Source organism: Chamaea fasciata, unplaced genomic scaffold, assembly GCF_029207755.1.
Source record: "Chamaea fasciata isolate MVZ Bird 193981 ecotype frontalis unplaced genomic scaffold, bChaFas1.0.hap1 SCAF_14, whole genome shotgun sequence".
NCBI lineage: Eukaryota > Metazoa > Chordata > Aves > Passeriformes > Sylviidae > Chamaea > Chamaea fasciata.
Genome location: NW_027094099.1, coordinates 18002152 through 18028443, shown reverse-complemented (window position 1 = coordinate 18028443; position 26292 = coordinate 18002152). Strand labels below are relative to the sequence as shown.

At 49.5% G+C, this 26292-nt stretch overlaps 2 protein-coding genes across 2 annotated transcripts in view; both read left to right on the top strand.

Moving 5' to 3' along the window:
- IGDCC4 (immunoglobulin superfamily DCC subclass member 4) overlaps positions 1-20407 on the top strand; it is an 87229-nt gene extending 66822 nt beyond the window's left edge. The window contains 9 exon segments of the mRNA XM_066196476.1: positions 3082-3189; positions 3463-3646; positions 4292-4419; positions 4626-4796; positions 5293-5430; positions 5914-6019; positions 6937-7171; positions 13992-14156; positions 15749-20407. Coding sequence (XP_066052573.1) covers positions 3082-3189; positions 3463-3646; positions 4292-4419; positions 4626-4796; positions 5293-5430; positions 5914-6019; positions 6937-7171; positions 13992-14156; positions 15749-16285 — 1772 coding nt within the window. The 3' untranslated portion in view covers positions 16286-20407.
- A 3598-nt stretch (positions 20408-24005) lies between these two features.
- IGDCC3 (immunoglobulin superfamily DCC subclass member 3) overlaps positions 24006-26292 on the top strand; it is a 95522-nt gene continuing 93235 nt past the window's right edge. Inside the window, exons 1-4 of the mRNA XM_066196628.1 lie at positions 24006-24093; positions 24187-24366; positions 24600-24670; positions 24873-25008. Of these exons, the coding sequence (XP_066052725.1) occupies positions 24006-24093; positions 24187-24366; positions 24600-24670; positions 24873-25008 (475 nt within the window). The remainder of the gene's footprint in view (positions 24094-24186; positions 24367-24599; positions 24671-24872; positions 25009-26292) is intronic.

Sequence of the window (26292 nt, the reverse complement as noted above, 5' to 3'; positions counted from 1 at the left end):
CAGGAGCGCAGGCTCGGGTTTCTCCCGGCCCGGGATGTTCCCTCTGCTCCCCTCGTGCTGATGAGTGATGTGCTCCTGCACGTGTCAGTAAAGGAAGGGTCAGGAATCTGGCTGTGCCGAGGAAGGGATGGGGTCTGCACATGAAACGTGGAGGAGCGGTTAGGATTTAGCAGGGTTTCGTTTTACAGCACAGAACTGCCTTGTGACAGTACTTGGGGCTGCAGCTTGTAGGCAGAGTGGGTAGTGGTCTCAGGAAGGGCTGGCAGCCCTAACGTTATCTGAGCTGGTGGGGAATTAGCTGGGGCGATTTCCCAGATCAGGGATGTCTGCCTGGAAAGCACAGCAAGTGGAAACCTCTCCTAAGATCCTTCTATAAAAACAAGCACCCAACATTCTCTTGGGATTATCTTCAGGAGTCATTGAGCCAAATGCCTGTGTTGACCAAAAATGAAAGCAAGTTCTGTCCAAATGTCTTTTAAACACCGACAGGCTTGGGACATTGACCATCTCTCTGGGAAGCCTGTTGTGGTGTTAGAAATGTGTCAGGAAATCCCAGGTTGGGCACTGGGCAAACCAGGCTGAGCTCAGATGTGGTGTGTTCCATGTCAGTGCAGACAAGGTCCAGAGTGGTCACGACATGTCCCTTGGCTCCACAGCTCCCTAGTGTCACTGAAGCCAGCACTCTGACCCTTGCCTTGGTCTGAGGTGTGACTTGAAATAGAAGACTTCTCCCATCTTGTGCTAATCTCTGGAGCACACTGTCTCCGGTATCACTGGTGGTACCTTGTGTCTTATCTGAGAGGTGTTGTGCTGCAGTCCTGTGAGAGAAGTGGGCAGTTGGTCAAGGGCACACAAGAAATCCAGCAATTTCATGACTCCACAAATCAGAAGGAGGCTTTTCTGAATCAGGTTTTCCCTGAGAAATTCTTACTGACTTCCATCCATGTTCTAGCACTTACTCTCTGTACTGACGTGCAACTACCAGCGCCATAATTTACGAGAAAAATAAATTGCAGGGATCTGATCCTGTCTTCCACATTCCCATGAAGGAAGATTGCATTCCTCTGGAAGTAACTCTCTGGAAATCAGGGTGTTTTTCCATTTAAAGGGAAGTATGGCTTCTGGCACCTGGCCAGATGAACACCTTGAAATGCTGAGTGAAGCAACATCTTTAACATATTGGATATATTATGCAGCCATCCAGATTTGTGATTTGAAATTATCTAGACTAGATTATTCTGCTTATATTTAATGTACGATGGAATGCAGTGAAATACATCTGTTTTCATGCTGCCTACCAGCTTCTTGACAGCTTGATAGAGTTTTATGTTTGCCTGTTCTAAGAGCTTGAACATCTGGGCCTGTGTATAAAAATTGAAGCCAATCCTCTGACTGAGAAATCCAAAATACCCCTATTTTCAGGATGTGAGGTGCTTGATCTTGCAGTCGAGCTCCCCTGGTGTCACGTGTAAGCAGCTGCTGTATTGATCCTGCCCAGGGATGGAGATGGAGGACTCGTCCTTTCCTTCACTCCATTCTCCAACAGGAGCTGCCCACAGCTGCATCACATCTGTGAGCTTTTCCTCATCGTTTTGGATCGCACCGTCCACGATGTGCTCGTGTCCCAATGAAGCCCAGCCCAAGGCTCAGGCAGAAGGAGAGTGTGGTGCTGGCAAGAGATGAGCTGGGGGTTCTTTGTTCCACTGAGCCCATGGTCCCAGCCCTCTTTAGGCTGAGTGCTCTTTGGCCTTATCCCCTTTTTGTGGGTCTGAAACATTTTTCTGTGGCTAGAGAGTGTGGAAATGCAGATCGGGCTGTCTTGGAGGCAGACAAAACTCTGTTTGTTTTTGGGATTCTTTCAGGGAAGAAAAATGTGGCTGAAGTGTTTTTATATTCTGAGCGCGAGCGTGTGTTGTGGAGCAGAGAAAAGCCTTTGGTAATTAGTACCATCAGCCTCTAGGAGTGTAATCAGGGCAGTAATAATAAAGTTGGCATCAATAAGAAAGGTTTCATTCTGCTTACGTTGTCTGGCAAAGAGAGCAGTGATCTGTGAGGGCAGGGAATGAAGAGGCATGTCCCAAATTAGCAAACTTCATCAGTGTGCTGCAGCCAAGGCAACAAAAGGCAGTGTGGACTGCTCTGGCTGAGCTCCTGAAGGGGCTGGCTGCTGCAGGGAATGTCTTCTTTGAGAGCTTTATATCTCCCAAGTTGTTTCTTTGATTAAACATCTCCATTAAAAATGAAGAAGTTGATGAAAGGCTGGAGGAAAGAAGGAAGTGGATTTTGGACCAGGGCAGCATTGTTTGGAGACGGAGCACCCTGTCCTGCAGCTCAGTTTGTGATTCCCCACAGTGCGAAGCACTCTGATGGGAAGAGCATGCAGTGAGAACCCTCAGGTTTTTGGTGTGGGTTTTCTGTGCATTGTTGCTTTTCTAATTGCAAATTGGGAAGCTCTACTGTGGAGTCAAAATAGACACCATACAACAAAGGCTACCAGTGACTTAACAGGGCATTTGAGGACTTGCTGGAAGGAAAATCGTCACAGCAGTGAATAAATCAGAAAGGACTTCAGAAACAGGAGGTGCATTTTGGGGGAGGAGAGAATGTCCTCACTCCTCAGGAATAAACAGTGCAGTGCAGTCACTTTCATGGTGGAGAGAGGAGTCAGCACGTGTAGCTTTCTTTAGCATTTTGTAAGGGAGGAAGATCTAGAGATCCTGAGTAGATGTGCTAGAGGCCAGGACACTGGTCAGCCCTTGAGGCCTGGGCCAAGTCCATTTCCTGCTGATAATTTCTGTCAAAAGCAAGGGAAGAACCAAAGAGCAGCTGTGCTGATAACATACACCAGCTGTGAGGCGGCGTTTGTGTGTGGGAAGCCTGTAAGTGGAAGGGGGACTCCCTGCTGTAATTTCGGTATTAGGTGATATTTACTTAGGTATAAGGTAACAAAAATGTATTTATTGTGTTCAGGCTACTTTCTTGGATGGTGAGAAAAGCTGGCAGGATCAGAGAAAATGTGTCTTGACTAGGGAGGGTTGGTGACAAAAATAACCCAAGGCAAACCCTGATTGATTTTTCCAGCTCCTGGGAAGCTGTATGAGGTGAAGCTGGTGGCTTTCAATAAGCACGAAGATGGGTATGCTGCAGTTTGGAAGGGCAAAACAGAAAAGGCACCTGCGACAGCAGTAGGTGAGAAATGCCCTTCAATTGTGTCTCTTCTCCTTGTCGTGGGGCTTCAGAGGTAGAGTAGAAGGATTACAGAGGATGACCTTCAAAAAGGACAGCACCAAAATAGGGAAGGTCATAACATGAGGGAACTTTGACAGTCATTGCAAAATGCGTTGGAGGAATTAGGAAGGAGAGAAAGGAGCCAAACATCCCCCTTCTCATCCCCCTTCTACTGGGTGTGAGTGGCATTACTGTCATGTGCACCTCCACATCTCCTTTTGTGCTGCACTGTAGATCCTCCTGTGCAGAAGGGGCCTCCGCTGCCTCCAGTCCAAGTCTATGCAGAGTCCAACAGCTCAACTTCCATCTGGCTCCGCTGGAAGAAACCTGACTTCACAACAGTCAAAATTGTCAACTACACTGTGCGCTTCAGCCCCTGGGGCCTCAAAAACGCCTCTCTTGTGACCTACTACACCAGGTAAAGTGGCTTCATCTGCCATGTGTTGTTCGTGTCAGGAATGAACACGGGACAGGAGGAAGTTGCGTGGAATTTCCAGAACTTAGCAAAATCCTGGGTGTTTCATGTGCTGGGAGTATCTGCCATGGTCACAGATAATGTTCAGAACTGCTGAGTTGTGGCAGTGGGACATGACTTGAATACTGAGGAATCATTTACTGATCTCTGCATCTTTTTTGCTGTGGTTGGACCTTACACACTTGTTAACCACACGGCCAGGTGCAATTGTGCATTCATGATTTGTGAGATGGTCCTCACAAGTTTGGTCTATAAATTGCTAAAGTTTAAGTAGTTTTAACAATTTGGAGATGTATTTTACATCTGAATACTTGTGCCCATTTTTTTAGCCTCTAACCAGGCTGTTTCCCACTTTTCCCTGCAAGTACATCAGAAATGGTCCTGGAGACTGGGAACTGTTTTTCTCTGTCCTTGGGAGCTGAGTGTTCTTGCATTCACATGGCTGCAGGAGATGGAGCTTTTGGTGGAAAATCAAATTCTGTCAGAGTTAGGATAATCTCTTAGAGTGTTCCTGGTGAGGTGTCACGGTGACATGGGAGAACCCTCAGGTGTTCACGGCCTCGTGCTGTGTCCTCTCTCTCTCTCCAGCTCAGATGAAGACATTCTCATTAGTGGGCTGAAGCCCTACACCAGGTATGAGTTTGCTGTGCAGTCCAACGGTGTTGGCATCGACGGGCCCTTCGGCAGCGTGGTGGAGCGCTTCACCCTGCCTGACCGTGAGTGTCTGTGGGAGCCAAATCCTCATTTCTCCTGGCTTCCCTTGAGTCTCTGTCAGATCCCTCCTAATGTGCCCCCAAGAGATGTGATCTCAGACCCCCTCGAAGCTCTGGCAGCCTTGAGAACATGCTGGGAGGCCCTCTGGGGGTGAATGCTCTGCTCCTCCTCCTGCTGCTCAGGCTGGATCTGTCTTTGTCTCTTCTAGGCCCCTCCACTCCTCCATCTGACCTGCGGCTGCACCCTCTCAACCCCTACGCTGTCCAGGTGCACTGGTGCCCACCTGTGGAGCCCAATGGCATCATTGTGGAGTATCTCATCCTGTACAACGCCAACAATACACAGCCAGATGACATGTGGACCTTGCTGACACGAGAAGGTGAGCCTCCTCCAGGTACTGTAATACCCCACAGTCCTCCTGCCTCCTTTCCTGTCTCTGGAGCTTTGGTTGCTCAGTCCTGCTGCCCTGATTTCTGCCTCACTTTGTGCAGACAAATACTCATCCTGGCAGTTTTCTTGAAGCATATGCTGGACCTGGTCATAGCCAAGAATCCAGGGACATGGCTGCTGAGAGACATGAAATCATACATGTCTGGGGCTGAAAGAGCCATTATCATCCAGGAAATATCCCACAGATGCAGCCTGGCAGCCAGTAATTCCTAGAAAAACGTGTGCCAGCAGCATCACACGCAATCTGTATTGTCGGATCTGTAAGCAGGAAGTTCATTATTACTGAAGAGGTGTATGAAGTGCACAAAAATGTCACAAAATCCCTCACTTCTGAGGGTCCAGCAATTCCACAGCTGCTTTGATGTAGCCTCTGAATACTCTTAAAACAGAACATTTTAAATCTCTTTTGATTTGCTTTTGGTCAGGAAACATCTTCAGCACTGAAGTGCATGGCCTGGAAAGTGATACCAGATACTTCTTCAAGATGGGAGCAAAGACAGTGGTGGGATCCGGCCCCTATTCCAACGTTAAAGATGTGCACACCCTCCGGGAGAAGCTGTCTGGTATGAATTCCTCCTTACCCCAGGGCAGGAAGGGAATTGCATTGCTGGAGACTGATTTCTCAGCAGTGACATTTCTGTTTGCCAAGCAATTGCCTGGTGTCGATGTGGAGGATGCGAGATGGGATTCTCTGCAGGGCAGCGCAGAGGATCACAGCAGAGCCCTCAGATGTGCAGCTCCAGAGCCCATCCCACAGCCAAACTTCATCTCTTCCCCATCCTGATTCCTCTGGAAGGGCATGTAAAACCTGCATTTTGCTGTAGCATGACATTAGTGAATATGCATAGATGCCAGTTTGCTCTAAATTGTCACTGCCAAGGAATTTTATTGTTTTATGTGTACAGAATCAACGCCACAGAACAGTTGGGTTAGAAGGGCCTTTTAAACCTGGTTTAGTACAGCTGGTGCTCCTCTGAACATGAGACACTGTACCCTCTTCCTGCCAGCAGCTGAAATGATGTGGCTGTCACTCCTTCCCCTCCTAGATGTCCTGGATATCCACTCTGTGACAGGGATCATCGTGGGGGTGTGCCTGGGGCTGCTCTGCATTCTCTTCTGCATGTGTGCCAGCTTCCGCAACAGCAAGCACAGGTGAGTGGCACCTCAGGTAAAGGAGGCTGCTCTGGAAGGAGACAAAAACACTGTGAGCTGCATCCCCCGTTCAGCTGAGCTGCTTGGGATGTGGTGTAGGGGACAGTTAACGCACAGCTTGGATCTGGGGATGGAGCAGGAGTATATTTAGTATAATCTTTTCACTGATTTATTGTTTCAGTAGTTTCTCTTCAACTTGCATTCTTAGACTAGTAGAAGTTTTTTTCAGAGAAAGAAAAAGCCCCAAGGAAATGGAAGAACCAGTTTATTACCTGTGTCTTAGTGTGGGTAGTATTTTGCTTCTGAGGTTGGACAGCTCTAAGGATGTTTGGAAATGGTTTGTTAACTTCCATCTGGGGAAATGATGAAAGACTTCCCAGTGAGTGACAGACTGGTTTAAGAAGGATTGGACACAGCCCAAGGGCCTCTGCTATCCCAGGGGTCTGAATGCAGCCACAAACATTTGGAAAGACCACGAGCAGAAAACAGCTCAGTTGTTCAGAAAGGCTTTGAGCTCACGGCAGATCTCAGGACTACAAACAAACAGCTTCTGACGTCTCATCCTAATGTGGCCACTAAACTTTCCTGTCCTGTTTCATCTCTAACCTATAAAGCAGAAGTGACAGGAGTGACACAGCTCCCCATGGACCAGGGTGGGTGAGCACCTGCTTCTGCTGAGACTCGTGGTATTTCCTGCCCTTGGGGTTTGCTGGCAGAGGGACAGCTTTGCATCCCACAGCAGGATTTGTCTGAGCTTTGGCATTAACCAAGATGGTGCAGAGATACATCTGCAGTGAAAGGTGTTACAGTGGGATGTGATGATAAAGAATATTCCCAGGAGTGGCAGGGCAGGGCCTGGGCCTAGTCACTTGCAGAAGGACCAGCTGAGATGTCAACTCTTGCTCGTTTTCCCTCAGGGAGGCCCTGCCAGGCCTGGATTCCCAGGCTGCTGGCAACCACACATACTACCACCGGAGCAGGCAAGGGGTGGCCTCTCCCACTGCCACCTTGGACTCACATGAGCTCGAGTCCCTCATGTCCCCGCTCCCAGAGGATGCTCCTGTGCCCCTGGGTGACATCACAGAGCTGGCAGAAGTGCACAGCCTCATCCACACGAGCCTCCCTGAGGACATCTTCCATGGGAAGAGGAAGGTAAGGACCCATGCACATGGTGACTGGCCTCCCACCTTTGGCAAGAGCCTTTGTTTGGTGCGTGGCTGCTGGGAAGCCAGGGTGGGATCCTGTCCTGGCTCTGCAGTGCCAGAAGTCTTGGCTGCAGGCTGATATTGGGCAGTCACATGTTTCCCCTCTCTGTAAAACTTGACTGGCTCAGCCTTGGCTGTTGGATCAAATTTGGGATCCCTGTGCATCTACCACCCCCTTTAATCTCCTGGGACAGTGACCCCCCAATCTGAGAAGCTGCTGCCAAACTTAGTGCGGCAAAAAGCTGTGGTATTTGTGTTGCTGTGGCATGTGGATGGTGGGAGGAACTGTGATGTCTGGAGCAGACACGTGGCCTTCCAGGATTCTCTTTTGCATGGACTAAAAAGGAGCTGTTTCCATAAATAGTGTGTTCACTGGAATACTCTTGAAGATAAACAAGAGGTGAAATTTTGGGGTTTCTGTGAACCTTATTTTTTGAAGCGGTCTTTTCCTGCCCTGCTTGGTTTGCCTGACACTGCATTGTCTTTCATTCCTCCCTGCCCATTTCCTCTTTCAAGCTTGCCTGAAACATTTCATTCCATTAGGGAACCTTTAATTGGCCTAATTTAGTTAATCTGTTTATGTCTCTCTTTGTAGCCCTGGGAGAGCATGTAAAGTAATTAGGAGGTTCAGTAAAACAAATGCATTGTGAGCGCGTGGGATTTCACGTTTGCGTCAACGATGCACTCGTGTCAGTGGAGGGAAGGTGAGTTCAGGTACCTGGCTGACCACGAGCCCTGTCTGTTCTGGCAGAGGCAGTGCAGGTGTGATCTTTTGGAAGTACAAAGTCTTCTGCTGGCTTTACTCGAGCTGAAGCTGTGCCCGTGGCCATCCCTGCGTGCTGTGGCAGATCAGCGCTCAGCTGAGGGACAGGCTGTTTGTTTGCAGCCAAGCCACATCTATGGATTTTGGTGGAATGTGGTCGCCTGTCTGGACCCAAGCCGAAGAGTGTGAGGAATTTCCTACAGCTCTTCCAGTTAAATAAGGAACAAATGTTTTCAGTGATGGGGACTTACCCCTGAGAACAGGTCAGGGTGGGGGGAAGTTCCCTTCTTTGTGAGGCCTTTCTGAGGGCAGCATATCCAGATCTCTCTTCCAGAGGAGCAATCCAGCCTGTACGGGCTTACACCAAGATTTGAATACGTGCAGAGCAGGGCTGGAGAGGGCAGTGCCAAGGCCTGGCCACGTGGGGCTCAGCCTGAGAGCTTGGGGCCCTCAGACTGGGCAGTGCCCAGCAGCAGTTACAGTCACAGATCAGAGCTTTGGGGGTGATGGACAGTTCTGGCTGTAGGGTTTCCATAATTGGATGGGGAACAGCCACTGAGAGATAAATTCACTGAGGGTTTGTTGTTTTTTTTTTTTGATGGATGTGCTAGAGAAGCAAGGGTCACTGGGAAGCAGCCACCCGGAGAGCAGCGTTGTCACCCGTGCCGACCAGGAGGGTGACCTGGCAGGTGAAGATCGAGTGATGGCCGGGAGCAACAGGCTGTTGTTGCTGGGAGCGGGCACTGGAGGGAGATGTGCTCCCACGCAGGAGACCCGGCTCCCTGCACTGCCCCATTCCTGCTGGAAGTGCCACCTGAGCACCACTGCTTCCTTTCTGTACTCCGATGTGTATAATCAAGTGGGAAAAGAATATGGCCAAGAAACACCTTGATGCTGCGGTGGCCAAGAGGCCCCATGTCTGGGTGGTGATGTGATGTGATGTGATGTTACCTGGCTGGGCAGTCAGGGAGCTGGGCAGGGCTCCTGGTGCCCACGGTGGATGGAAACCAAGTCAGGAGCAGTTGTGAGTGTGTGCATCTCCCTGCTTGTACGAAAAATGCCACTAGTCCAGGCTGTGGAGTGAGTGTGGGTGTCCCGTGTGCTGCAAATATCTTCCCCCAGCATCCACTGAAGCTGGAAATCCCCAGGGACCCTGCCTGGAACAGAGTGTTGTGGGAGCTTTGCACCCTGCAGTGACCAGCTGCCTTTGTTGCCTTCTCTTTTATTCTCTCATGCTGTGTGAAGTTGAGGCTGTGAAAATCCATGGCAAGGAATGCAAGAGAGCCACAGGGAAGAGAAAAATCATTGTGGAAGGAAATTCCTGTCCCGCCTGGCAAGGGGAAGCTCCCCAGGGTGTTCTAGGTTGGATACTAAGACTTGCAGTCCTATTCACTGAAGAGAGGGAGTGAGAAACGCCTCAAGGATCCCTTTTGTTTAGCAGCATATCATGTCACCACGGAGCTGGGGATGTTTGCTGGGGCAGACCCTTGGCTGAGGCTGCTGGCACTGCGGGGCGGTTTTGTGTAGCTTTGACCTCCAGTTGCCTGCTTGTCCCTCTGTCCTCAGGTTACTCTCCTGAAACCTGTTTTGTGTTGGCTGCTTGGCACTTGCATTGGCTGCTCTGTGCCTGCAGCTTGTTCCCATGCTGACTCATTACTTACCATTCCATGGATTATTCTTCATTGTTTTTCTTCTTGTGGGAGCCTGAGGTTCCAGTGGAGATTGGATGCTCCGTGTTAGGTAGATTTAAAGAAGGGACTATCTCCATGCCATATGGAGTCAGAAGTGAGTGAATGTCATTTTGCAGGTGTGGGGATTGGAGAACAGACTGAAGGCTGGAAGTCTTTACAAACTCTGAGATTGGAACTGATTCTTGCAAAGAATTGTGGGCAGGGGTTGTGAGATGTCCCCTTGGTCATTTTCAGGTCAAGATCATCAGTTACTTCCAATTTAGGGCTGTGATTCTTCTTGAGCTGTTACACATAGTGCTGGAGGTGCAGGATGGTGCAAGTGGAAGGTGGGACAGTCCCAGAGGAACCTCCTGGAGCCCCTGTCCCTGCCTGCAGGGCAGCAAGGTGCCACTGCAGCCAAGGTGTCAGTGCAGGACCCCTCTGGATGCTCACAGCTCCATTAGGCAGGACTACAACTGGCCATTCAGTGGTTCATTTTCCTTCCTTTACGTGTTTCCAGAGGTCACACACAAGGATTTCTAAATACACTGACAAGTGTACTGATGCCCTCAGTAGCCCTGTTATAAATGACATGGTGGTGCACGGGCTGTGGTGATGCAGCTCTGTCTCCTCTGACAGATGGACTGAGGATGATAAAACGGCTCTGCTCCAGACATCTCTGTCACTGCTGCTTGTGGGCCAAGCAATTTTAAAGGGTGGGGGAGAATGTTAAAAAGCATCTGCTTTCCATGGAAGACTTCAGCTTTTCATTGAATGAAACCAAACCCAAGCATTTAGGTTTGGAAATGTTTGCTGTTGTTGTTCTTGTGAGCTGGAGCCTTCCCTGCTTGCTGCCCTTCTCCTTCCATGTGGGCCTCCTTCCCACAGGACTGCGTTTCCCACGAAGCATCCCTGTGACTGGGAGAGCAGAAGCTGGAACACATCAGGGAACTTGGATCTACCCGGGTTGTCATTTTCGTGTTGAAATTTTTCTGCTTGGAAAAGAAGTCCCAATATTTTCTGAGACGCCTCAGACGAAAGCTGTGCTCCTGGTGACCCCTTTATCTGCCTGTGTTGTGTTGCATCCCAGCTGCGGGCAGGGATGTCACTGTGTTTGTGTGGCACGGAGCTTTCCCACTCCCACCCACTGCTGTTCAGCAATGAATCCTTTCTCTCTGCTGCAGCACCCTCAAAAGCTGGGCACATCCAAAACATCCCCAGCCTCATTTTGCACAGGACTTCAAGCTACTTTATATAACCATCCTGAAAAAACAGGGAAGGTTTCAAGTTGAACTTTTGCTATGTGTTCATTCTCAGCTCATATATTTGCATGAAATCGTGACTTGTCACTGAGAAGGTAACACGATCTAGGCACGTTTTTACCAGTTGGAGTTTCTATAAAAAGGCTAAAATGAAAAGGCTTGTTTGCTTTGATAAGGATTTAGCTGTAATGGAAATGTCTTTTATTGGAAGATGTTTTTATTAGTTTTCATTCTTGTGTTTTCAGTGAACTGACAAAGAGATTTTTCCCTCTTTATATTGGTATTAGACTGACACTCCTTGCTCCTTGCCTTCATTACTGTGTTGTAAAAACCAAGAGAATATTTCCTTCCTTCAGCCACCCACTAACTCCCCTTGAGTAAAAAGAAATTGTATCATTTATTACACCAAAAAAATGCTGCTTAAAAAAGCAGTGAAGCTTTCAGGCACACAGGATTTCTTCAGGTCTGTGATGAAAACAGTCCTAGAGCTAATTGCTGCTGCCCAACCTTAGAGACTGAGCCCCAAGAGGGATTTGTCTTTTGCTTTTTTTTTCCCCCCCTCTCCAACATAATGTGCTCGAACAACATGTGGGACACAGGCCATGTTGTGTGGCTGATGGTTTTTTCTGTTTGTTGAAAGTTGCAAACTGGTACAAAACAAGTTTGTTCTTCGTTGCAGCCAATTTCAGCCAGAGCTGAACAGGCTGTTCCCAGAGTCATCAAAACCTATGTAAACATGGCAGATTGACATTTCCGCTAACAGATGGTCCATGGGGGATTGCAGTAGAGCTGCCTGTTTCTTTCCACGTTTTTTGGTATTCACAGGATGCCTGCAAGAAGGTTTTCGAGTTTGCTCTGTGTGTGTGTCTGCGTATGATGCTCAGATCTCTCTGATGGCAAATATGCATGCAGGCATCTCTAACAGGACACACATTTGGTGCATGTGTGCAGATTTGTGTAGGTTCAGCGCTGAAATCTCCAGGCACTATTTGCTCAGTAACGTATGTTCCTTGGAAGAGGCACAGAAGCCATCAGTCAGGGATGTAGCTGCAGAAAGCCTTTCAGATGGCAGCAGAAGCAAATTGAGCACGCTCCTTGAGCACTCGCGTGTGGAGATATTCCTTATTGTGAGCTCTCTGTGATCGCTTGGTTGATTTCTCGCTATTAAAGCGTAGTTTAATGATTGTCCACTTAGAAACAGAGCAATTAGGGAAGGCTTTTGGCTCAGAATATATTGTTGAGGATTGCAGAGAGAGAAATGGAAAAGACACTGCCTCAAGCATCCACATCTAAATTAGCAAATGTTTGATAGCCACAGTGCTGAGCTTGGACATCACAGTTCTGCAGGCTGTTGGCATATCAACGAGGCCTTTCACTCTTTGTTTGCTAAAAATTTGCTCCTGAGGCAGCAGCAAAGCTCCTGTGGCTTGGAGGTGGTGTGGGGATGCAACACGGCTCTGCCTCCCACAGGGTGTTGAGTCATCTGGGTGCCGGGGTGAGGGTGGACGGAGCACTTGAGAGCGGCTCTGGCTGCCCTTCAGCGCATACACAAGTGCTTCAGTGTCCTTCTGCCAGCCCTGGCAGCACGAGGTAGCATTTGCTTCTTGCTAAATAGCTGACTTAGGAATGCCTGGCTCACATACAACATCTGGTCGTGTATTTCTACCTAATTTTCAGCCAGATGGACTGAAGCACAAGGAGGTCAAATGACTCACACAAGGTCAGGCTGATGTCAGAAATCTCCTTGGTGCCTCGGCTGGACTCACACTACGTTGGCGGTTGTTGGAATAGATTTGGCCTAAGGAGCAGCCACATATGCAGAGCAGGATCCTGGGCTTCTCCTGGCAGTGAGCAATGGAGGGTCAGTGGGTTTGAGTAGATGTTCAGGGTATTTTCACCCTACATAGCCATCGTACTCACATCACCAGTATTCTCTGTGCACGTGTGCATTCGCTGTCGTCAGGTCAGGATTTTCTGCTCTTCTTCTCTGCACCAGCCTCCCTTGTACCCACACAGTGTGTAGCATCTATGGAACAAGGCCAGAGATAATGGGCCTGTGTGGTCCTTAAATCTGAGTTTTGTGTGTGTGTGTATATGTATGTGAGTACTAGCAGGGCTCAGCTCAGGTACATGCAGGACAGCTCAATAAAATCAAAACCTGGAAAGAAAATACTTTTCTGCCTGTGAACTAATAGTCTGAGCTGTTAAATAACTTCAGCTCTTAAAGACACACATTTCCCATACACAGAGGTGTGCATTCAACAGTTTATTGCAAGGGGAAGCTGAAAGAACCCAGAACAAATTGCGTTCAGCCCATATAATTTAATTAGATCTACAAACAAGGTAACACTGGTTGCCCAGGGGATTTAAAGCTGAGCAAAGAATTGCTTGGTGGTCTGTTGTAAAAAAAAAGAAAAAAAAAAAATTAAGGCCCCCAGTTTTGTGCCTCTGTGTTGATGAGAAATGACAGACTGTTTTCCCAAGTCCTGGCTTGGAGCAGGATCTCTTGTCTGTGCTGCAGAGTGAGTGGTTCAGCAGAATGTCCAGCTCTTAGTGGAGCACACAGGGCTCTGCCCATGGGTGAGGCTCCCTCTGTGTTGTGGAGCATCACTTGTGCCAACACAAAGATTGTGGTCACTCAGCTCCGTATCTTCCCGGCTCTGTGGTATTTTTCAGGCGGCTTGTTCTGCTCTGGGCTGTTGCAGCTTTGCCTGGAGTTGATTCCAGTGGACCTCTAAATGATGTCTGTGCCGTGATTTACCTGCTGGCCTCACAATTTGAGAATCAGTGGAAAGCCCCTTATGCAACCAGTTATGAACCATCTGGCATCTTTTATCCCTGTGCTCTGCATCAGGCCATTTAACAGCAATAAAGCCAGTTCTAAGGCAGGAACTGTGTGAGTCCACTGCAGAGCATTTTTATTTTGATGCTATCAGAAGTGTCCTCCACGTTTATGGTATTTTCCCAACTTGCACTTTTCTTTTTCAAGCTGCTTCTTATTTCAGATGTATGAGGATAAGAATCTGTGTCTGTGATAACTGTATCTTTTCTCTTGCCACTTTTCTCCTGCAGTCTTCATGGAATAAATCAGTCAACCAGGCCTGGACAAACAGCATCACCAGATACGGGGACACCATCACCAAAGAGCCTCTCTCTGCTGTCAATGGGTCACTGAAGCTCCCCTCCAGCGCGGGGCAGAAGCTTCTCTTACAAGCCCTGGTTTATGATGCTGTGATGGTGGGTTTCTTTGGTGCTTTGTTGACTTGTGTGTTCTCATGTGGATTTTCCATTTATGTTCTCCATCTCCCTTTCTGGTTTTTGCAGCCCCTTTTTGTGGGCTTGTTCGTCTGGTGATGGCCAGGTGGGGTCAGAAGCTCGGTTGTCACCAGGGTTGTGGCAGTTCTGGTTCCTGAGGACCCGTGCCAGGCACCAGCAGTCTGCTTGGAGTCTTTGCTGTGCAGCAATCAGCCTGAGTGAGTTAGGAGCTGCAGTGCTCAGCACAGTCATTAAGATCTACAGCGTGCTTGCCTGACAGAGGAATTGCATTTTTGGCTGTAAAAGGAGTCAAAGATCAAGAGTTGATTTAAACTCCCTTCTCCAGATAGGGCAGAGCAATTTTCACTGCACTTGTGTTCTGGGAGGAAATCCTATTTCTGATATTGCATCACTGGAGTAAATATGCACTCCTGTGTTTGGGAGAGTGTACATCTGTGCAACTGTCTTAGCAAAGCAAGCTGACACCTGCTCAGGCTGACTCTGTACCAGAAGATTTCTTCGGTTATTCTTTGAAAAAGTTCATTCCCCACCACCCCTGTCCCCCCCAGCAAATACTTCTAATACTTCTACCTATGTTTCCTTCCTAAACAGTGGTGTGAAAATCAATTATACACAGGATGTAATTAACATTGTGATAGAGTTAAGACAATGTTTTACAGCCCAATTACAGGGCAGCATTTACAGCACAGCTTACCCATCAGAGTTTGTCAACAAAAGAGAAAAGTGTTAAAATATGTAAATGATGCTCAAAGTTGGCTTCAACAGAAAGCGCAAATTACACGTGGGATATCACTTCCATACTCTGAATTATCTTCTTGCTGCTACATCACACTCAGCCCAGAATCTGAGCGTTGATTGCCTGGAGAGCCCTTTGTGAGCTTCTACAATAATTTGTCTGGTAAATTATTGAGTGATAATCTCGCAAAATGACCTGCTTGTCAGCCAGATTTGTGGAGATCTGTAGCCTGAACTCCACTCAAGCACTGTGGAGCAGAACTTACTGTTTTCTTCCTGAATTAAAGGGCTTGAATTTGCACAGACTTTTGCAGGCTGTGACCAGGGCTTTAACAAACACACACTTTGTGATATGTAGCCAAAATTAAATGAGGAAACATGAAGGGAGCCCCTTTATCCATCTCAGAAGCCAGTTTCCTACAGCGCTGCCCACTCAGCCTCTAAAAATCTGGCCCTTAATATGGAAACAGACTGGTAAGATTTGAAATCTGTGGTCTTTGACAGGGGCTTGGAGGAATGGTTGCTCCAGTCTGCCAAGAAACTGTGAGCAAATCACGTCGCTCCCTTGGGACTTGCTTTCTCAAACGTAAAATAGAAATAATCATCCTGAAGTGATTTGAGTTGCTTCTTAAGACCTAAGCGCTGAGAAACATATCAAGATAATGCTTAATAGAGGCGAATGTACATCCCATTGCACTCAGTGGGATTAAAAATAAATATATTTTAGTGCTTGGTTTGGTCACAGCCTCAATTATCTGAATTTCAGTTACTTTACCTTTTCTTATTTTATTTTAAATTTCTCTCCTGTTTGATAACAGAATGAAGCAAAGAAAAGCCACCTGCCAGCCAGCCTCCACCAAGTAGAAGCAGAGGTCATTGTCCATTCTGATTTTTCAGCCTCTGACAGAGACTACGACTCCCAGCTGCACACCCTGGAGAGTGAAGAGACAGAAATCGAGGAACCGGAGCCTGAAGAGCTCCCCTCGGCAGGGCTGGCTCTTCCTGTCTCTCCCAGCTCCCAGCAGGACACTGGCCAAGTGTTGGTGGACCACACAGACAATTTGGAGGCTCAGACCCAGGCTGAGCTCCTCTGTACCGACACAAAGACTGACAAACCAGAGGCTGTTTGCATCCGTGGGCTCACCAATGGCTTCCACAGGCAGGGAGAAAGTCTGGATTTGGTGGAGAGTGGGGATTCGGACTCCATCCAGGAAGGCAGGGGTGACGTGCAGCCAGCCAAGTGCCAGTTGCTTTCCACGGCGCCTGAGGAGGCCCTGCCCTGTAGTACCTCTGGTTTAACCAGCCCATCCTCAGCATCTGAGAACATGACACGTGTCCGCAATCACAAAGAATGAACTGATCTGATTTTGATCACAGCAGAGCTGAAGCACGAGGAGAGCCTGTCCCTGTGAGGTGCTGCCTGCCCTTGGCTGGCTGAGCCCAGCAGGAGCTGGGCAGGTGCGGCACCTCACCAGAGCAGGGCTTGGAGCTGCGGGTTCTACAGAGGCCTTCGGGAAGCCAGGTGGGTTGATGAGGGCCCGTCTTGCACCCGCTGAGGAACTGGGTGTTGGTGGGAGCAGGACTGAGCTGTCTGCCAAACTCTGACACAGAACCAACGATGGGACAGAGCCGCCTGCACCAGGCTGAGGCTGTCACTTCACCACAGCCCTCGAGGCACCTGGCAGGACGTCCCTTAATGCTGGGAAGTGGCAGAATGCACCGAGGGATCCTTCTCAATCGCCTCTTCCCCGGGGAGTGCCTGGGCGCTACCGACTGCCTGGTGGTGTTGGGATGAATTCTGGCACAGGAGTCCCAGGAGGGGTCGGAAGGCCCAGAAACAAAGGCAGTGAGCTGTAAGCACCAGCCTTTTCTGCCCTCCCGTGGTTCGAAGGATTACCAGGCTCTCTGTGTGTGCTACCGCAGTAACTACTACTAGCAGGCTGATGTAGTGGCCTTTTATTACACACTCTACGAGTGCCTCTAACAACTTGTACTATATAGAACCTTCTGCAGCGTCTGGGTCTTTTCACCAGCCTGGGCTTTGTTTTATGTAGGTTCTTGTACCTAATATTTTAGGTACACATCTGTCCTTTTAATGTACAACATGTATTTTTATTTCCTTGGAACATCTTTATATTATTTAATTTTATAAAGTGGAATAGTGTGTGGTATAGAGTAGCATTTTTACTACTTCTCTCTTTCTTTATTTTTTCCTCCCTAACAACACAACTACCTCATGTCTGTTGGAGAAAAAAAAAAAAAAAAAGCAGTAGATCTACTCATTTCTTATAGTCCATTATAGGTTTTAACTTATTCTTATACTGCCTTTTTCTAAAGAATATGTTTGCACTGGTTGTTGGCTCTTCTTTAACACATAGTGCAGCAGATCTGATGTCTCTCTTGATTTGTTTCTTGACACCTTCCCTACAGCCAGAGAGTTGGGTTGTGTCTCTCTGTAGGACTCTGTTTTGCAGCAGCTGCCAAAGGAGACTGCTTTAGCTGGCAGGATGTTGATCCATCTTTCCTCAACAAGCTTATATAACAAACAGAAAGAAGAACAGCAATTGCAAAAGTAACCTGTGTTACTGGGGGCATGTATTTCTTTTCTCTTTTTTTGGGTGCCCATGTGGAGACATCTCAGATGGTTTTGATTTGCAGAGGGCAGCATTCAGCCTTCTGTAAGGAGTGGACTTGCTGAAAGCCTTGGATGAACAAGTTAAATTTTCCAGTCACTTCTGATAGTCCTGGCCAAAGTGCTTTTGGGTGGATTTTTTTTTTTTTGAAGAGCAGAGCACAACCAGGGCTTTAAAATTAAAATTAAATCCTTGGTCTCATACCAGTCAGTCTGGCTTGAAAATCATCCAGTGACTCCTCCAGCTGATGCTGTTTGCTTACTGCTGACATGTCTCTCAGCCCGGCCCTGCTGGGAGTGGACTTGTCTCTCCTTTTTATAGCCTGTCTCTGTCCTGCTCCAGGCTTGCTGGGTTTGACTGCAAATGCTACAAGATTGGACCAGCTGCTTGGAGTTAACAAAGATCAGTAATTCTGTTCGTGGGTGTTTGGTAAACGTTCTGCCTTCCTGGAGGATTCAGACATCCCACCATTTGTTTAAAAAGTGAAGGAAGAGATGCCCACCTTCCTCTTTTCTTACTAAAATTCTCCCCAGGGTATGTGGGGAAACTGCATGCCGACTTGAGATCCTGTAAAAGACTTTAGATTGTGTTCTTCTTGGTGATGACTGGGTGGAGGTGCCACTGCTTGCAGCATGGAGAACCTTACTTCACCAGCACCCTGCAACCCTTTTACCTCCAGCTCTTCAGCAGATGAGAACCTCCAAGCCTCCATGTACCCTGATGGGAAGGATATTGGGGCTTCCTCCTCTCCCCAGCTGGCAGCATCTCCTCCCAGTATGACGCACTGTTCTGGTAACCAGCTTTATTTCTAGTCATTGTGATTGCTCTGTTTCTCCAGCTGCTGCCTGGTGTCTTGAGGAGTCTCAGAAATGCTGTTCCATGCTCTGAATAGCCATGACTCTGGAATACTGTGGGACAGAGACTGGAAATCAGTGCCAGTGAGTAGGCAAAGGCAGGAGTTTATGTGTGTGTGATACTCGAGCGAGGAGCTAGAAAGGCAAGGAAGCATAACTGGGCAGAGGAAGTGTGTAAATAACCTCCAGAACCCACTGCCACAAGACTCTGAAACTCATGACTTAGCAGGGTTACAGATAAGGCAGTGAAGTGTTATTGCAGGCAATAAGGTCTCTGGAGGCAGATGCAGTCGCAGAGGTACAAACCCTCCAGCTGGGTAAGGCTGGGCACTGGCTGCAGAGAGTGGGGGGACATTGTGCAGGTGGCCCTCAGATCCCAGTTAGTTCCATGAAGAGTCCTTGCCCTTCCTCGGTGACAGAACAGGCCCTGCACAAGCCACGTTGCCACATTGCCATTACCACTTTCCATCCAGGGAGATGGAAGGGGACAGAGGCTGATGGAGGAGTGTGCCACAGTTTTGGGGGCGCTCCCTTGTACACGCACCCCCTGCTTTGCCTGTGCAGCCTTCAGCAATCCTACAGCCCTGAGCTGCCTGAAAGCTGTTGCTGCCTGTCACTGCAGCCCACACAAGCAGGCACAGTGAGGCACCATTCCCCAGGATCACTTTGGGCCAACCACCAAACCACCACAATAGTTACAGGCTCAGAGAGCTTTGGGGAGATGCAGCAGACCACAAACTATTTTGTTTACGCATCCCCAAAACACTTTTGTCACCTCGTGCTGACGGTTGTTGTGGTTTCATTACACTTCACCGAACTGTATCAGGGTGTGGAGTTGGCAGTGTTTGGCTGTCCAAGAACTGTGGTGGCCATGGGCTGGTAGGCCAGACCTCAGTTACAGAAATCCAGACAGTTCCCTTGGAGCCAAGAGGTCACCACTGACCAGCAGCAGTAGAGCTGTCCCTGGACCAACACACATCCTCATAGAGTGCTGAGTGTCCTTGTCCAACTCAGCTGTGCCCCAGGTCTGCCCTGCCCTGACCTTTCAGTCTCAGCTGGAAGTGAATTGAAGAAGACACATAATACACATTTGATGTGTAAAGCTGAAACAACCAGTGCATATAATTTTTTATCATGAAATAAGTAGCTTTCTTGCAGATTTCTCACAGGCACACAAACTGTTGATACCTTTAATTACCCATCATGCTTAATATCTGTTCCTGCACACCAGGATCCTTTCTCCATTTTCTTCCTTTCAGTAACACTAAAGATTATTGCTGTTCAACTTTTTTGCTGGTGTATATTGTTTTACATTGTTAAAATGTCAGGTTTGTCTCACTGGCATAATTTTCCAGTATTAATGTTACTGTTTGGCTACACAACTGTATATTCCCCATGCTGTTGTGAGAGTCACAATTCTCATCCTTTTATTTCTTTTCATTTCTTGTTACATGAAACATGCAACTCAGATAAAAACCTCTATCAGCTTTTTGTTGACTTGATTTCTTACTTAACAGGCAGCAAAGTTCTGGTTTAAATAGTTCAAATTATATAACTTTTAATTTAGAGTTTGAGAATTTTTTTACATTACTAGCTAACAATCCGCCATGAAATATTGCTGTGTAAGAAAACAACCATTTTACTAGAACACTGTATATGGTTTTGATCTCATTAGTAATAGGTGTTTTGAAGGAATCATTGTGTCTTTTCTAATCAACACTTCCGTTAGAAAAGAAGTGTTTAGCCAGCAGAAATCTACCATCTACTTCTGTTACTGTATTCCCTTGCTTGTATTTTCAAGTTGAATTTCGTTTTTTGCACAGTGCATAAAGATGTGTAACCAGAACTTGATCTTGTTTGAAGGTTGTGTCTGTGCTTGGTTCCATGCTGTACTTTATTATAACTTTCTTTCTTCAGAGACTGTTCTTAACTCCACAAATACTCTTTAGTGTTAATGTGTAAGAAGACATTGTCCTTATATTGCTTAACTAATGGGTTATTAATAAAAAGTTTTCAAAAAAAAGTGGAATTTGTCTGACAATTCAGTCTGTTCCAGCTGTGTGAGGCTGTACCTCGCTGGCAGAAGCAGTGGTGGCAGCAGAATGCAGGATTCATGCTCACACCAGTTCAGTACCAGAGCTCATCACCATGACAGTTGGGATTGTGAGATGATAGTGGGTACCTGGTTCCTTAGGGATTCTTCTGGAATTTCAGACATGCGCAGTTTGAATCCATTAGGCATTTCTGGATGCTTGCTCCTTTCTCAGTTTTGAACTGATTCCTATAAGAAAAAATATTTATCTAGTTCTCTTGGATGGCACACTGGGCTGAGCACTCGGTGGCTTGTGTCCAGCAGGACTGGTGAGAGGATACCTGCCACTGCACGAGGACACACTATTAACCTCCTGTGCACCTCCCTTCTTCCTGGGATGCATTCCCTACTTCAGTACGTAGTTTCCATTATTACTTTATGCTGCCACGACTACAGAGCCATAAAATCTCATTTTATCTGCATTACAGAGGTAATAAATCTGCACTTAGCACAGTGTTCTCTGATAGTAGTTAAAGGGAACTCTGTCAGACTGTGTAACTCTGATGAGTCTTTCTCCTAATGATAAGTAACCCCACAAATGAGCAAGGAAGGACCTTGGAGGGGGTGATGGGTGACTGCAAATCACTCTTCCAGCTCCCAGTTTACAGCAGAGGGTGCTCATTGGAGGCTGCTGAGATGGAATGGATGACAGAGATGGCTGGACACGGCAGTTACAGGAAAGAAGAAAAAGCGTGTGGTTGTGTTTCTTTCTCTTCCCAACCTTTGTCACCCTGACATGCTGTAAGGATGCAGCTGGAAATACCACTTCAGTGGGCTTGGGTTTCTTGTGGTCTCAGGTAATTCAGGGACTTACAGTTGCCAGTGCAGCATGTGGCCCAGCTCAGCCCTTTGGAACACGGCACAGCACGAGACAATGGGCTGTGTGATGCAGTGAGGTGGCCAGGATTGCTTCACAGATTCCCAGCAGACACAGAGAAAACAGTTCCTGTTGGAGAAAACAGTTTCTGTTGGGGAAAACAGCTTCCAGAAGCAGGTCGTGGGGTTATCCCACCACTGCTGGCATGGCTTTGGGCTCAGTGCCTCAAGGTGTATGCCACAATTCTGGCTCCCACTCCCCATTACTCACTGACCATGAAGGAGATGCTAAAACCCTGCATGTATGTACATAAGGGGAAAGCTCCCAGGCTGTTAGCAGGCAGGGTAACCACAATTACACATAGAATAATAAATGGAGTGAATTCAGACAAGTTAATCTCCCACTTCATCCACTGAAACTACTAATGGTGTCTTGGGGACCTCAGTTTGCAGTTAATTGGTGTAAATCAGAAGCACGATTGGAGCTGATGGAAATTCGCTGTGCAAGGAGCGAGGGGTGAGTGATGCCCTCGGAGGGCAGCTCTCCTGGAGGATAACCTTGTGGAGAGGGAGGGCAGATGGACAGACAGATCCTGTGCCCCTCAGCAGCAAGGGGGATGGAGGAATGGACCCATCAACTGCTCTACAGGAAAAGGTTTGGAGCCTCAGTTTGGGCTGGACATCGTCACTCCTGTAACCCTGCTGCTTTTCCAAAGGCTCCGATTTCTGCTCGCAGTGTGATAAGCAAATTCCTGCCTCCAGTACAAAGCAACTTTTCTAAGCCCACATGCTTACAGAGCATAGAAAAACATGAGTGCTTTGAATTCCTGCTCTTAGGTGGCTCCAAAAGCCCCAAACCTGCCTATTCCCTAAAAGATCTTACGGTTTTTCATACAAGTCCTATTGTTTGGCAGCAGTGGATGATTTCTGAATGTGCCACTAGTGCTGTCACCAGTGTCATTTGCAAGATGTGGGGGTGAACTTGATAATACCCTGAACATGTACCTTACCTCCCCCAGCCCCTGGGTCCTGCCAGGGCACTTGGCAGAAAAATGTGGACAGAGCTGGTGTTACAGGAGAGCACAATATACTTGTAGGTCGCACAAAATCCGTGGTTCACAGGGAAAGCAGCCCTGTAAAGCGCATAGTGCTCAATTTCTCTTGGAATTACTAATTCCCACAAGCCATCCTCAGTGATAGCAGCCACAAGTCCACGATGGCTTCAAGCATTAGAGAAATGCTGATGGGGCCCCATGGCAGGAGCCAGGGAGTCGGAGCAAGAGCACGGCTGGTGCCAAAAGGTCAGGGACAGCACAGAAATTCAGATGTTACCGAGAGGCTGGCGGAGCCAGAGCAAATTCTTCCCCAGCTGAAAGCAGCCTCGTACAGCTCAACCCTCCACTAAACGAAGGAAGCTTTAATGTGGAGCAGATGTAGTGACGTCTTCTTTCCTCGTTAGCTGACTCCGACACGCTCAGGGTGCACCATCCAGGGGAGCCTGGCACTGCTCCTCTTCACAAAGGGTTTTTCACCAGATTTCTAGGAATGGTTACAGGGTTTAGTAACCCAGTCCACAAAAATCTGGTTTTAGTCTGAAGAAAGAAATTACTTACGATCGGCTTTTATTTCATTTTAGTTCTTTTTTTGCCAAGCAAACACCACAAAAAACTGAGCTGTCCTTGCAGAGATGGATTTTGCTGCTGACGGTGATGACATGAGTTATGTTTGTAGAGAACACGGGCCAAGGGACAGGGTAGGATCAGTTGGAAGGCACAAAATACCGCGTGGGCACAGGGGCTGAGAGTCATGTAAGGACACATTATCCCTAGTTCATGCCAGGAGGGCAGACAAATTATCCTGCTATGGCAGGGTTTAGGAGCACGCTCATCCCTTACTGGGTCCTTCCTCATGGGGCTTCTTCCAGAGTGAGCGGGCTGGTCCACAACCTGCATTACTGACTCAGGTAAATCATTTAGGAGAGCATTAAAATCAGGAGCACAGAGGTGGGACGAGGCAAGCGCTTCTGCGTTCCTGCCAGGTTGCCGCAGTGAGGGGAGGCAGGTGAGGGGAAGGCCCCTGCATTCCCTGGAGCTCCGTGAAGGGAGCCCTGGGAAATGAAAGTGGTGAAGGCAGATCTGTGAGGGCACTCTGGTGATCGGGATTCCGTGAGGGGAAAAACCCTGACGGGACTCCGGTGAGGGAGACACACGGGGGGAGACCTGTGACGGGAGACTCCTGAAGCAACTGCGGTGAGGGGAGACCTGTGGGGCTGCCCCAGCGATGGGAGCCCCGTGAGGGGGCACCGGTGACAGGGCTTCGGTGTGGGGGAGCCCCGTGAGGGGGCACCGGTGAGAGCAGCCCTGTGAAGGGAGCCCCGTGAAATGGCACCAGTGAGGGGAGACCCGTGAGGCGGCTCGGAAGAAAGGGCTCCTGTGAGGGAAGAAACACGAAGGGGCTCTGGGGAGCGAAACACATGAGGGGAGATCAGTGAGACTCGACCCGTGAGTGGGTTTTGAGACGTGCTCTGTGACGGGAGTGCCGTGCGGGGGCTGCGGTGAAGGCAGACCCCTGAGGGTCCCGCACACTCCCCGCGGGTCCCGGGCGCGGAGCGGCCCCTCACGGGGCGGCCCCCCGCCCCTCAGCCCGGCCGGCGCTGCCGGCGCCCCGGCGAATGCGCAAGATGGCGCAAGGCGCTGCCCGCCCGCCCCCCGCCCGCCGGCGGCCCCGCTCCCTCAGCGCCGCCCCCCGCCCGCCCGGCGCGGCGGCGTGTTCGCGCCGAGGGCAGCACCGCTGAGAGCCGCTTTTCCCCTGTTTTTCCCTTTCCTTTCCCCCCCCTCCCCTTTCTCCATCCCGCCCCGCAGCTGGGGGTGGTTCTCTCCTGGCCGCCCTCCCTTCTCCCCTCCCTCCCTCTCTGCCGGCGGGCTGCTCCCTCCCCGTGGGGCGCAGGGAGGCGAGCCCGCCCGCCCGGGATGCCATGGCTCCGCCGGGCTCCGCGCTGCCCGCCTGCCTGCTGGGGCTGCTGCTGCTTGTGTGCCGCGGAGGTAAGAGCCGGGCTGGGCTGGACTTGGGGAGCGGGCGGGTGCGCGGACACGGACCAGCCGCTGCCGTGCCCGGCACCGGCGCCGCTCTCCGCGGCCGCTCCGTCCGTCCGTCCTTCCAGCGCTTTGCGTCCCCTCATCACCCCCGAGGTGGCCCGGGCATTGCTCGTCCCCTTGTCCCCCGCCATCCCCGCTGCCGGTCCCGGTTCCTCTCGCTCGTCCGCGGTCACTCGCAGCCCCGCACTCAGCCCTTCCCGGGCCGCCGCCGGGGCTGAACGGGGCCGAGCAGCTCCGCGTGTGCCCGCCGGTGCGGCGTGGGGGTCCCCGCGGGTCAGCATCCCTCGGCGGGAACGGGGCGCGTTCCTCCAGGAGGGCGAGCAGGGGTCGTGGCTTGGGGCTGGGGGGTCCCGCACCAGCCCATCCAGCGCCTTCCTTCATCCGCGGAGATCCCGAAGTGCTCCCCAGGAGCTGTGCTTCCAGTTGGAAACCCCTTGTGCGGGGGGCTCTAGGGAGGGACGGTGGTGTTTGTGGAGCCCGAGTCCCCACCGGCGGCGCTGGGGAGGGCTGTGGTGGCTGCCGGGGCCGTGGCGTGGCTGGCCATCCACCCGTGCCCGGATCGTGAGAGCCGCCGGGATCGTCACCGCGGTGGGAGCGGGAGGCAGCGCCCGACGGACGCGTCGCGTTCCTCCGCAAAGGCGGTAGCGACAGAGAAGAGATGTTGGGAGACAAGTTGCAGGGATGAGGGCGAGCAGCTTCAGATCTAGAAGTATATTGTGCTCTCCTGTAACACCAGCTCTGTCCACATTGGTAACACAGTCCACCGGACCAGGGCCGGACTACAAAATATCAAAGAGCGCTTTCCCTGAACTTACTGTGCACATATCCTGTGGATAAATGGCAGTGGTTTTTTTTTCTACTGGTGATGCTACTTAAGCATGGGTCTAATCTGAGAAAGACGTTGTTCTGCAGCAAAATACCCGTGTGCATCCTGTTCTAGTCTCTCTCAACAGCCTTCTAGGATAAGGAAAAGTAGGAACTGAGAAACCTGGTCTAGTGGAAGGTGTCCCTGCCCATGTTGGGGGGGGGGGGGGGGGAGTTGGAACGAGATGGTCTTTAAAGTCTCTTGCAACCCAAACCATTCTGTGCTTATTCTATGAATTATTTTTAAAAAGCACGGTAAGCAGCCCAGCATGATCAGAGGGAGAGAAGTGTGTGTTAGATTTATCGAAGATCAGCTGCTCCGGTGTTTAGGAAGCAAGGCTGTGGGTTAGTCGTATCATAAATGTCGCCACGTGGTCCGTAGCAACCGCGCGAGGAGAAGCCAGTGGAACTCGCGGAAAACAGAAGTAATCTGTGAAGTGGATGTAATGAAGCAGGTCTTGTTATTATGTTAAGATTCCTGAGTAGTACTGTGAGGATGGTTTAAAAAGTTGGTGGTTTTTTTTTTTTTTTTTTTTTTTTTTTTTTTTTTTTTTTTTTTTTCCCTGGACAGAGGAAAGCAAAAGAAGTGAATACTTGAAAGCAGAACTTTAGCAACTTGAATTTGCGTCTAGGTTATCGCCTGCTGCTGTCCAAATTGCCCTGTGTGTTTGTTTATGCTGCGCCTTGGTGGGTCAGTGGCTCCTGACTTTGGGGTGTGTTTTGCTGGCCCCGATGAGGAGTGTTTGGCTACCCTTCCAAAGTTTTTTGTTTCTGGCGGCTTCCCCCCCCCCCCCCCCCCTTCGGCGGACTTCTGTGCTCTCGACGTGGTTAACAGCGAGGTAGCGTGTTTGTGTGCTCTGCTGAGTTTAATAAACCCTCCCGCGTCGGTGTCAATCAGCGCCGGAGCAGCCGCGCCGCGGGGACGGATGCTGTGTCGGAGCGGTGCCGCGCTGTGCGGGACACGATGCTCCACTCCCAGCCCTGTGGTTTTCAAACTGCCCAAAACGT